Source organism: Acomys minous (genome assembly GCF_964271855.1).
Source record: "Acomys minous genome assembly, chromosome: 18".
Taxonomy (NCBI): domain Eukaryota; kingdom Metazoa; phylum Chordata; class Mammalia; order Rodentia; family Muridae; genus Acomys; species Acomys minous.
In genome coordinates, this window is record NC_140501.1 from 69,072,442 (window position 1) to 69,085,207 (window position 12,766).

At 41.7% G+C, this 12,766-nt stretch overlaps 1 protein-coding gene across 1 annotated transcript in view; it reads left to right on the forward strand.

The window, feature by feature from the left end:
- ARMH4 (armadillo like helical domain containing 4) overlaps nt 1–12,766 on the forward strand; it is a 94,162-nt gene that overhangs the window by 25,346 nt on the left and 56,050 nt on the right. Inside the window, exon 6 of the mRNA XM_084768031.1 lies at nt 11,688–11,942. Coding sequence (XP_084624157.1) covers nt 11,688–11,942 — 255 coding nt within the window. The remainder of the gene's footprint in view (nt 1–11,687; nt 11,943–12,766) is intronic.

The following is a 12,766-nucleotide window of genomic DNA, read 5'->3' on the forward strand; positions in this document are numbered from 1 at the left end:
TCTTTTCTTATTGGTTAATTAGACAGCAATTTGGCGGCACCCTAAGAGATACTAGAGAGCAGCTTCTCAGACCTCCACTTTTTTTTTGAAAGCTCCACTGAGGAAACTTCAGGGGTCATTTGATTTAATATTATTTAATGTGGATGTATGTTGTACCTTCAGGCATGTATGGGCACTATACGGATGGCTAGTGCCACAGAGGCCAGAAGGACATTGGATCCCCTGGGGCTGAGCTGCCATGCAGATGTTAGGAATGAATCCAGGTCCACTGCACAAGCACCAAATGCTCTTCATCCCTGAGCTAACACTCCAGCCTTCTAGGTGTCAGATTTTGAAAACAGATGGCTGGCCATTTCAGTTATTGATTACCTCTCAGTGTGGGTCCTTTTGTTGTCTTGCCCTGATGTCATCATGCCTCCTCGGGCACCAGTGACAGGCCTCTCCTGAGCATCTGTCAGCTCTGTAGGGTAGAAGAGCCAATCTCTCAGCACTCTGTATGGGTATCACGTGCTTGCTAGCAATACTCATGTGGCCAGTGGTATTTCAAAATATTTTAAATTGGGAGTATGAGCCACTGCTACGAAGCTATATACACAAATTCTGCCATAGGAACAATGACGGCTGACAATCATTCTACTTTTCTGATGTCTTCTTAACATAAGAAATCATTTATGCATATACTCACACAATTCAGTAACATGGTTGCAGAGTTGATGCCCACATCACGTGGGCACGTGGACTTTTCCTAGTGGCAGCTTCATGCTGCTTAGCATGCTCATCTGTAGTCATCCAAAAACATCCTCCATGGGGACTGATGGTAAGTGTTTTTGTCTAGCAGTGTTATTTACTCATTTGATTATGAGTGTGTTTGTGAAGAATTTGGCAATTTGGGGGCTACCAATAAGAATAAAGGATTGAGCATGACCTAACAGAGCACAGGTTTAGTAGATGTGTAAACAACAATGCAAGGTGAAAAGTGAAAGTGTCAGGCTCCAGGCCAAGGTTAGATACCTATGGAATGTGAACATGTGCTCATATGTATTTAGATCTTGGTGTATATGTTTATTCATCATTGCATTGTTGCTGACAGAAAAGGAGGTGCACCAAATCCTCAGATATTTAAAAATGTCAGGGTTTTTTGCGTATGTTTTTACGCTGTCCTTTAGACATCTTGCCGTCTCTGTTTCTGTTGGGTAGCTTCCAGTCATAGGGGAGGGGAGTAAGGGGGAAATGGGAGAATACAAGGGATGGGATAACCATTGAGATGTAACAAGAATAAATTAATAAAAAATAAATTAAAAACATAAAAAAATAAAAATAAAAATGTCAGAAGCATGAATAGATATTATATGTGTGTCACTGATGATAAATTAATTTATGAACATTGACCCAATCAAACTTTTCTAATTCAGATAATGGTGAGATTAATTATTTTTTAAGATTAGCTTTTAAGCTTTTAATCTAAGCATTTGAAAGGCAGAAGGAGGCAAGTTGATCTCTGTGAGTCTGAGGGTAACCCGGTGCTCATAATGACTTCTAGACCAGCCAGAGTTATAAAATGAGTGTGTGTGTGTGTGTGTGTGTGTGTGTGTGTGTGTGTGTGTGTGTGTGTGTAGACAAATGTGACAGAATAGGCAGTAAAGAAGAGTCGGCTACATCCTCAGTCTCAGACCAACCAATCTTTTACTTATTAGAAGCTGTATTTTGCTTCTCTTGAGAAGGATGTTCAAGCACCAAGTGGTTTTATTCTGAATGACTGATGTGGACTCCTGCACCATAGCTGAGAGGCTCTGTGGGGGAGTGGTTGGAACAGAGATTTCTAAGTGTGGTGGGTTTTCTGCAGTTGAAACACACATGTGGCTTGGAAGTATGTAATTGCATACAGAGATTTCAAAGGTATTTAAAAAATGTTATTGCCATGTCTTAATCCTAAATAATAATGGGCTCCATTATGATATTTTCATCTAGATAGCAAAAGTATTTTAGATGTTTGCACAGAAGGTATTTTTATTTTCTTTTAAACAATATTTTAAACCTACAGTATGGTGTGTGTTTGTTTTGTGTCTGTGGGTACATGGAGGGTGGAGGACATCTTGCAGGAGTCATTTCTCTTCTTTTACCATTTATCAGGCTTGGCAACAAGCGCCATTACCCACTGAGCCAGCCCACTGGCCTTTCATCAGGGTTCTCAGCATGAAAGTGTGTGTGTGTGTGTGTGTGTGTGTGTGTGTGTGTGTATGTCTATGTCTCTGTGTGTGTGTGTGTGTGCGCGTATCTGTGTGTGTATTTCTTACTGAGGTAAGCATGAAATTTTCATTATGCTGAGTACAAACCATTACAAACCTGACAGATGTGTAAACGGATATGAGGATAATATCTATCACTGGCACTCTGGCTCACTGTGTTCATCACCTTGGGGCTGCTTGGGTACCCTACTACTTCTGCTTATTTATTTTATTTTATTTTTTAAAGGCAAGGTCTCATTCTTTAGCCCAGACTGCCCTAGAACACACTGTATAACTCAAGCTGGCATTGAACTTGTGGCAGTCCTCCTGTGTCAGCCTGCAAGGTTCTCAGATTATAGGCGTAAGTGACTACACTTAGATCATATTACCTCTTTATGTTTAAATTCATCTATGATCCTCAAAGAAAAGATCAGAAAAAGATGTGATGTATCTATTTAGATACATAACATTGTTAAAAAATCGTCACATTTGGAAACATTTACTCTGTTCTGGTTTGGTAAGTTCTGCCTATGTTTCCTAGTGCTTCCTTCTGCAGCCAAGCTGCCTCTTTCTACACTGATGATAATACCAGACAAAAATACCCCAAGGAACTATCCCCTTCTAAAATACTATGTGCATCTCCAGGGCTTCAGCATGGTAGACTAATTGAGGCCTAGTAGTGACCCCATCTCCCGCATACACACGGCCTCTCACCTTTAACTGTGGGAAAGCAACAACAGTTCAGTGACCATCATGATTAACTCCCTGTACACTCTATCCTCCAGAGACAACCCCATCCTCATTAGAAGCCTGTTTTAGTTTCATCTATGTTACTGTGGTAAAACGCTGTGATCAAAAGCAATTTGGGAATGGGAAGAGTTTCTTTTTAACTACGTATTATGTTCCATAACTGAGGGGAGTCAAAGCAGGAACCTAAGGGCAGAAACTCAAGGCAGGAGCTAAAGGCAAGCCTGCTGGCTATCCCTACAGCATTACCTCTAGCCAGGGAGCTCACAGCTAGGCAGAGAGGCACAGACTTTCGAGGAAGGCTGCTTGATGGCTCTCTGGCAGGATCATGCTCAATTAGTTTCTTATCTTTCCTAGGGTCACCTCCTTAGAAAATGATGCTGCCCACTGTGGTCTGGGCAACAAGCAAGTCAGTTTCCCAGGTACATGCCCACCAAACAACCTGATCTGGCCAGTTTCTGTCTGATGACTCTGAGCTATGTCAGATTGACTTTCAGAGCTAATTAAGACAAAGCCCGATTCGTTTCTAGATATTTTAGCACCATTCTCATTTACAGAATAGTAAGGTTGTTGTGTCATAGACAAATAACAATCAGAGCTACATTATTCCAAAAATAGAACAATGAATTGAAAATTAACATGGGGGAAAAGAGGCAGAATCAGCTCTGATCAAATGCTTCCTCTGTGAAAGCCTCTGAGACCACTCAGCCTCCAGCAATGACTGAGAGAGTATGCTGGGAAAACTCCCTTGCTTCTGGCCACAGATGGACTCACTTGAGTATACGTCCTGGCTCCACTAAGAAACCACACTGAATTTTAACCAAAGATTTTATGTATTTAGATCTCAGTTTTCCCATCTGTCAAACAGGGACATTAATGTTTTTAACATTCTTACTGTGCATTTATACATAGAGTAAATATATAATGTGACTTAGTTTCATGCTTAATGACTTCATTTCATAAAATTATGTATCACTTATCATGCACTACCAGGGCTTATTTATTACAGTACAGGATATCTTCTCCATGTTGTTATTGTCTGGGTGGCACGTAGGTGACATGGCAATAACAAAAACAGGACAGGGAGACAGCAGGAAGTGTTGGAGTGCTGCAGGGAGGGCACACCATTTCTGATCCAGACAGATGTTTATTTTGCCAGGAGGAAAATCTGAGCTTAGTGGTACCCGCTCTAAGAAAAGACCAGTCTTTTCATGTCGTATGAAACAGTCTGAATTGTGTGGCCTAGGAATCAATCCAGGTGGTTATCCATTTTAAGTAATTATTTAATTTCTGGAGTCAGCATCCTGCAGTGTAGCCCAGGTTGAACAGACACGCATGATCCTTCTGCCCCAACCTCCCGAGGGCTGGGATTGCAGGTGACACCAGGCCTGGCCTCAATTTCATTTTTATAGTCTGCACATTCCACATGCATCTGCTCTCCTAGACAGCGACAATCAGCTTAGGAGGTATCACCTGACATCTTTACATCTTACTTAGGAGCGTGCAATTACTTTCTAGTCATGCATACAATGGCCTGTCACTGTCAGGTGGTGTGTACAGTCACAATTACAACTTTGTCCTTATGATGACCTTCTTGTTTCCCTTCTCTCACTGTGTGACTACTCAAGTCTGGCGCTAGTTTTGACCCCAAATTGAGCATCTAAAACAGTGTGAATGAGGTGACAGTTCCCAATCACATTCTTTTATAAACGTCTTAGGTATCATGCGCACCACTGAGAGGTCACATTACTTCACAGCCTCTGAGGAATCTGTACTGACACTTGCACTCAATTAGGTCAGGGAACTTCAGTATTCTTAAGTAATTCTTTATATTGTATTTGGCAAGAGATAAAGGAGGGCATGGGGCTTAGTCTCTAGCATTGGCAGAAGTCAATTTCTATAAGGGTCGTCTCTCCCATGCCACCTTCCCCAGTAAGACAACAGGCTGTAGATGGACTTCCCTTTAAAATATGTCAGACTCTTTTGACACACACACAGTACAATAATAAAAACTGTATTTAGGCTCCATAAAGGGGGTATATATTGAGGGGAGGTTTTGAGCAAGACACAGTGCTTGATCCTTAGAATGTTGTAAAAAGGATTTGACAAAGTCTGCTTTCAAAAGTAAACACTCACGGGTATAATAAATAAAACATATCTCCACAAAATAGCCTACCCCCTCATTGTTGACTCTTTTTACAGTTTGAAGGGAAAAAAAACTACCTTAATCAGTATTTTTAGAATATCAATAATCACCCTATCCAATCTGTAGTTTATCTTTTGCGTGGGTGTGATGTTTTATGCATAGTTTCTATTCATTTGCTTAAGGAAACTATTATTTTATGGTAACTGAGATAAAATATTTTATTTTGCATGTCTCAAAATTTATAGATTCAAGGCTAACACCACATCCGTGTTTCCCCATAGACCAGCCTGCAGAAGCAGAGTAGGGACAGCCCGTGTCCTGGGAGACACGCAGAGAAACTGTGATCTGAATTGAGAGTCATTTGCCTAACAGTAAGAAGCCACAGTCTAGAGTTCATCACTATTGCTATAAAGGCTCTCTGTATTATGGTAACGTTAGGATGAGAATGGCAGAGCAGAGCACATCCATGTGGTCCAGCCTGGGAGGAGGTTAGGTATTAATTAGCTATGGCAGGTGAACTGGGTGGAATGCGCTCTCCAACCTGTTAGCCAGAGAGCAGGAGGATGTGATCAAGAGCAAAACATACAGATTTAAAGAAAGGAAGATTAAATGAAATCAACAAAAACATTGAAATATTTTGCAGCTACTATTTGAGGTAGACTAATTGTCTTGCCTCGGACCTTTTCTTTTCTCATTAAAACCAGTTTTAAACAGTGTTAAGGCCACTTACCAGGAAAATATAAATTATATGTACTGTTAAACATTAAGAATGGAGTTTAAATTTTAATTTTTTTATAAAATAGTGCAGGCAAATATGGGAAGCTTCAAAACATGTTTATTTGGTATTAAGAAGAGATAAATGAAGTGATGGACAGAATATTTTGAAGAAGGCAATATATAATATCACTTGAGTTTTATATTTTAATTAGGTGTGTGTGTGTGTGTGTGTGTGTGTGTGTGTGTGTGTGAGTGCGTGCACATATGATGCACATATGAAGGTCAGAAGGTGACTTTGGGCCTTCTTCCATCATGTGGGTTCAAGGGATCAAACTTGGGTCATCAGGGTTGGTTGGCAGCAGGTGCCTTTACTCCCTGAGTCATATCACCACCCTTTGAGGTTTTAACTAATTTGAAAAGATACAAGTAGATCATTATGATGGGCAGATCTGGGCCCAGGGGTCCAGTTCAAACTATGGCACCAGCCAAGGACAATACATGCAATAAACTTTGAACCCCTACTCAGATCTAGCCAATGGACAGGACATTCTCCACAGTTGAGTGGAGAGTGCGGTCTGACTTTCACATGAATTCTGGTACCCCATATTTGACCAAGTCCCCTGGATGGGGAGGCCTGGTGGCACTCAGAGGAAGGATAGCAGGCTACCAAGAAGAGACTTGATACCCTATGAGCATATACAGGGGAGGAAGTCCCCCTCAGGAACAGTCATAGGGGAAGGGAGTAATGGGAAAATGGGAGGGAGGGAAGAATGGGAGGATGCAAGGGATGGGATAACAACTGAGATGTAATATGAATAAGTTAATAAACTATATTTTAAAAAAGAAAAGATACATCAGGTAGCAGATGTTCATATAACTATTTGAAATTAGGATTTGAATAACAAAAGAAGGTCTTAGTTTGTTGGGAGTGTATCAAGGGAAGACAATGTAAACAATTTGTTAATGTATTATATTTGGATTTCAGGTTTAAACAGAAATGTGATGGGTTTTTACCATAGAAAGGTCAGTAGGTCATGGATAATTGAGTTTATAACAAGGCAGAAGGGTCTCTAGAAGGCATACTAGCTTGGATTTGAGGACAAAAGTGGGAATAAATTCCCAGTAGAAACCCAGAGGCTTCTCACACTTTAGAATCAAGCCCACCTGCAACTTGTAACAAGCATCAACAAGTTAACACGCAGGCGATCCACCATAACTGAGGGCAGCAGAGACTACACTGTCAGGCACAAAGTGTGTAATAGCCATGTGCAGAGAAATGAGGAATGAAGTCACAACACAAACATGTGACCCAGCAGATGGCATGGGGGAGTGCTAGGAGGAGAAAGACATTCTTGAAGTCCAGATTAGAAAGAACAAATTCAGGGAATAAAAAGACAGATCCTTTCCAAAGAAACAGGAGTCTGAGAACAGACTTCACGGAGGACACTGGGAATGTAAGCTACAGGACAGGATTCCATCGTCAGCATGCCGGGAAGAGAACAGCCAAGAATTCTGTGCTCGTGCATTTAAAGAGTAAAGGCAACGTACTAAAAACAGACTCTACAAAATGAGCTGCTAAAAGAGGAAGAAATACAACTCTGACAGGAAGGGCTGAGACTCAGGAAGAGCTAGGAACAAAGTAAATCCACGACCATTTACAGACATTACAACCACTTATACGTTATGAAGCAGGAGGAGAGGACAGAGCCAAACAGTGGACAGCAACAGACATAAATCAGGGCGGTATCACGAGGATAATAAAGATATCTACTTGCTTGTGTGTTTGTGTGTGCAGGGACAGCAGTGCCAAGGGTGCATGTGCAGGTCAGGGGACAACGTTTGAGTCCATTTTCTCTCACCCCACTGAGGATTCTCTTGCTGTTTCTGCTGCTGCGCAGCATCTGCCAGGCGAGCTAGTGGCTGATTCTCGTGTTACTGTAGTGGTGCATGGATTACTGATGCTTCTAGCGGCATCAGCATCTGTTTTTCAACCTGGAAATTTTTCTCACCTGTTGAGCTATCTCACCAGCAATGATTAGAGCCCTTTTAAATGACAGGTAAGACAGTGACAAAAGTTAGTTTTTGTTTAGCTAAACATGAACACTAATGTTTTCAGAATCAGTTCAAGGCTTAGAAACGTAGTGGAATATATAATTTAAAAGTGCTAACATATGCCATTCAGTAAATTTGAATAATATTAGGAGCAGAAGGAGGTTAAGGTAATAAAGGAGTATGCATAAAGTTGCAAGAATATGTGTGTGAGAAATATTTAGTTTTAGTATGTGTATGTGTGTGTCTGTGTATAACCATGTGCATGTGAGCATGTGAGTGTAGGTAACATCACAGGGGATCCATTTAGATGTGAAATTTAATATGGTTCTGGGCTACACAAAGTGGGTGTTAGAGATTGAACATGGCCCTCTGCAGGAGCAGGGTGGTCTCTTGACCTCTCAGCCATCACTTCAGCCCTCAGACAAGATTATTAAACACATTCTAATTCTTCAGTGGAATGGTGAGTTCTCTGGGGTTGTGCATTAGCAAGCTTGGTGACACATTTATGGTATTTGTGTATATATGTATGCTATTACATTGAAATTTGATGTTAAACTTCATAATATACATATACACAAATATCTTTGTATATATCTCACATATGATAAAATATGAAGGTGGGAATATTTAAGGTTTTAGAAATGTAGGGGTTCAGTAAATTCTCAACCAGCTTAGAGCCTTGAGGTGCTGAATTTTGTGATAGAAATGTCTGCGGTTTCTCAGCAATCCAACTCTTAGAGAGCCATCTGCTGGAGGATTGCTTCATAGCCTTAGAACAAATTTAGGCTTCCCTGTCTGGCTTTTAAGTTTCATACTCAATTTCATGCTCAACCTAAGAACAAGCTGAATATAAAAATAATGCCACTCCTAGGGCTGTACTTATTCTCATATGTGGAAACCTTTTTGCCAACATTGCTACTAATCAAAACAATTTAATTCAATTAATTACTATTGTCATCTGTGTGTCCATGTGTTTGCATATGACGCATGTGAACGCAAGTGCATCCTTGCCATGGTGTGTGTGTTTGGGGAGGAAGTATCAGAGAGCAACTTCTTTTCTTCCATCATGGCTTTCAGGGATTGGACCCAGATCCTCACGTTTTGGTGGCAAGTGCTGTACCCACTGAGCCACATTTCTGCCCTTATTTTTGAACTTTAAATATCTATTGCCACAGAGTTCCCAGATATCAGTAAACATTTCTTCCTTGGAAAGGTGTTCCCATTCCTCAGAGGGACATGGCAGAAACTAGTACAACTTAGCCCAGGGAAGTTCCCTTCTTCACAGTAGCCTGCTACTTTTTTGTGTGCGGTAGTTTGTCTGCCTTGGATCCTTTTTTAAACATAGGAAGGGGAAGGGAAATTCCAGTGAAAAGAGAACTCTGTGTTCTAAAACTAATGATCACATAGGTCAAAGGTGAGGGTTCATATGAAGAATGGCTGCTGTAAGAAGGCAGAAGGAACAGGTGAGGAGCTGTTCAGAGTCAGGAGGGGGAGACATGCTGGGGACACAGGTTCTTCTTCTGGTACTTTCCCTCATCCTGGGATGGCACATCTGCAAGCGTTCTTCACTCCTGTGGTGTGCTAATGACAGTCTGGAGACGCTCACTATGTGCTGGTCTTTTGGACCTGAAAAAAAATGTCTGCATTAGAGATCCTGGGCCAGCCTTTGCTGAGATCTGCCCATGAGAAATTTATATTAACCTAGAAATAAGCAAATTAAAGCATGATCTTCAGTGACCACAAACTGAAGTCATGTTTGTAATTAATAAGAAAAGTGAGCCCTAACCTAGAAGGAGAGCTATTCTGGGTTTGAACAAACTCGTTTTATCTGAGCACCCGAAGTTGTTATTAAATGAGCCCCCGGTGAGTGAGACAGAGCCTGTGAATTCCTTCCCTGCTCAGGCAGCAATGTGAGTTTGTGGGATAATGCCATCATTGCCTTTGGGTGTCTCAGAGGCTGCACCTCTCAGAAGAACAAAGGCTCCTGTGGGTTATGAAGCTGCTCTTAGGATGGTCTATCAGAGCGTGGCCAGAGAGATGACACTGGCTCAGAGAGAGGCTAGACACATTTTTTTTTCTCTTTCCTGGTCATGTGTGATAAGACATTATTAAAAAAAAATTTCTACTCTGACCATATCACTTAATGTCACCAAGCATTGTTGAGCCACCTGGTGTTCTTATCTGGTACTGCTGCTTTGTGTTTTAGTGTTCCCTCCCTCCCTCCCTCCAGCTCTCCCTTCCCAGTTCCCCTTCCTCTCTCTCCCTCCCCCCTCTCTCTGTGTGTGTGTGTTTGTGGGGGGTGGGGGGGAGATGAAGCCTAGTACTTCACGTGTGCTAGGCAAGCACTCTCTCAACTGAGGCACAACCCAGCCCTGACAGTACTTTTTTAGTTCATCGCACTCATAGCAAACTAAAAGGAACAAGAACCTAGTCTGTGTTGTTGTCCATTGATTACTTCCACATCTCCACCTTTCCTGGGCTTTCAATCTTTGCATGTGATGTCATTGTCATGGCTGTCACATAATGTGTCTCAAGTAGACTTCTTGATTTTGTATATTATCTTTGCATTCCGATTGGTCATGGCAGGAATCTTCTTCCCTCTTGTTTCATATAATAACAATCAGCAAGTGTTTCTCCTACAAATTGTATCACCAGCTCTCCAGATCTGCGTCATATCTATTTTCAGGGACCATTTCTCATCCCCTAACCTAAGTTCTAAGAGCCTCCTCATGGAAAATTAAAATCAGTGAAGCCACTTAGATGCAGATTCCTAGGTCCCTCAGACCACTCCACTGGCTGCACCAAGAAGGCTCAGTTGTAAAAGTTAACTCTTAACAATGCTGATGTCTTTTCATGGGTCATGGGCGTGCATGATAAATGTCCAATTTCATAACTCTCTTTAGCACTGACTGAGGATGTTGGTGTAATTATTTCCAGGTTTGGAGGTTACTATCCTACAGGGAAAGTGCAACCCAAGCCCATATGCCTCTCATGTGACATTGCTGAATTCTATTCACTGATGTAGAAGATGGAAAGAGAAGTCATCAAAATAATGTTTTCTTCTTTAATATTATTATTAAAAAGATGAAAATAACTTCTTTTTATATTCTTTGATATGTGAGGGTAATTTCTAACAGATAAACATTCTATGACCTCCAGAAAACAGAATGTCTCCTGTTCCTGTCTTAGTTCACCTTCTATTACTGACCAAGAGCAGCTTGAGGAGACTGCACTCATTTCATGTTTTACATTATAGTTTACTGTGAGAGACGTCAAAGCAGGAGCTTACCGGCATGGAGACAGGAACCTGAGGCAGAGGGCATGGGGGAGTGCTGCTTCCTGGCTTGCTCCTCTTAGCTTGCTCAATCTACTTTTTTTGTACAACCCAGGATCACTTGTCCAGGGATAACACAGCTCACAGTGGGAAGGGTCCTCCCACACAAGCCATGCCCCACAGACCTGCCTACAGTCCAGTCTTATTGAAGCACCTTCTCAGCTGAGGTTAATTCTTCCCTGATGAATCTAGCTCGTGTTGTGTCAAGCAACAAAACAAACAAACAAAACCCACAAAAACCTAACAACCACAATTCCTAAACTTTAACTCCTAGTAAACGTGAGGGTTATCTTATGTAATACAGGGTGCATATCAGGCACACCATCTCGTAAAGCTTAGACAGCCCAATGTTGACTTTAACACTTGGTTTTAAAAAGGCAAACACGATTATTTTGTAGTGTTTGTGTCACTTCAAAAAAAGTGTCATTGAATGTCTTCAAGGTTTTCTTTGAATTCTCTTTTCCAGAAGTTGAAGATGATGAGGATGAGGAGGATGAAGATGAAGAAGAAGAAGAGGAAGATGAGGAGGAAGATGAGGAAGATAAAGACACAGACTCCTTGTATAAGGACTTCGATGGTGACACTGAGCTACCAGGGTTTACTCTGCCTGGCATCACATCCCAAGAGCCTGACATAGAGCCCAGAGGCATGGATCTACTAGAGGTAGCCACCTACCAGGTTCCAGAAGCCATTGGGTGGGAACAGCAGAATCAAGGTCTAGGTAAGAGCCTTTCGACTTATCCATTCCTTTCCCCCTTGCCTAAGGGCATCTGTCTTAAAGAAACATTTTCTGCCTATGGTTATGTGTGTGTTCTTACAGGCAGATTATCAGCTATGTCCCCAGGGATTCTGGATCTGTGCTTTTACTTAGCTGACTCCAATGCACCACTGCCCATTTCCAGTCTGGTTACTTGATGTTTGGAGAAGGAGAGATACTTAGCCAGGCCTCAAGCAAGCCACACACATGGACTGGAATGGTTTTTGTCACCCTCTGTCCTTTCAGAATTTGTTCCTTAGAAGTTTCTCTCTTGGTACTGGATGAGGCATTTGATAATTTGGGGACTTTTCACTTTAAATGCAATTTCACTCAACAGTCACATGTTTGGTCACGTGGTGCCTCTTTCTCTGTGAGTGGTCCAGGTTGCTAACACAGATGGCGGTGTGGGCTAGATCCCATCTCTATACTCTTTCCAGGCTATGAGTGCTTCCAAGCCATCCCTTTCTTTTAAAATATATTTTATTAATTTATTCATATTACATGTCAATTGTTATTCCATCCCTTGTATCCTCCCACTCCTCCCTCCCTCCCATTTTCCCCTTACTCTAATTGCAGGTAGACGCTATTGAGCCCTGAGTAAGAGACTCACACTCTTTTCTTTTTAAAAATTTATTTATTTGTTGACTTTACATCTTAATTGCAGCCTCCCCCTCCACCTGCTCACGCCCCTGGACACCCTTTCTCCAAATTCTCCACTCTCCTTCTCCTCAGAGAAGGGGGAGGTACTCCCTGGGCACAACCCTCTCTGGCACATTAAGTCACTCTAG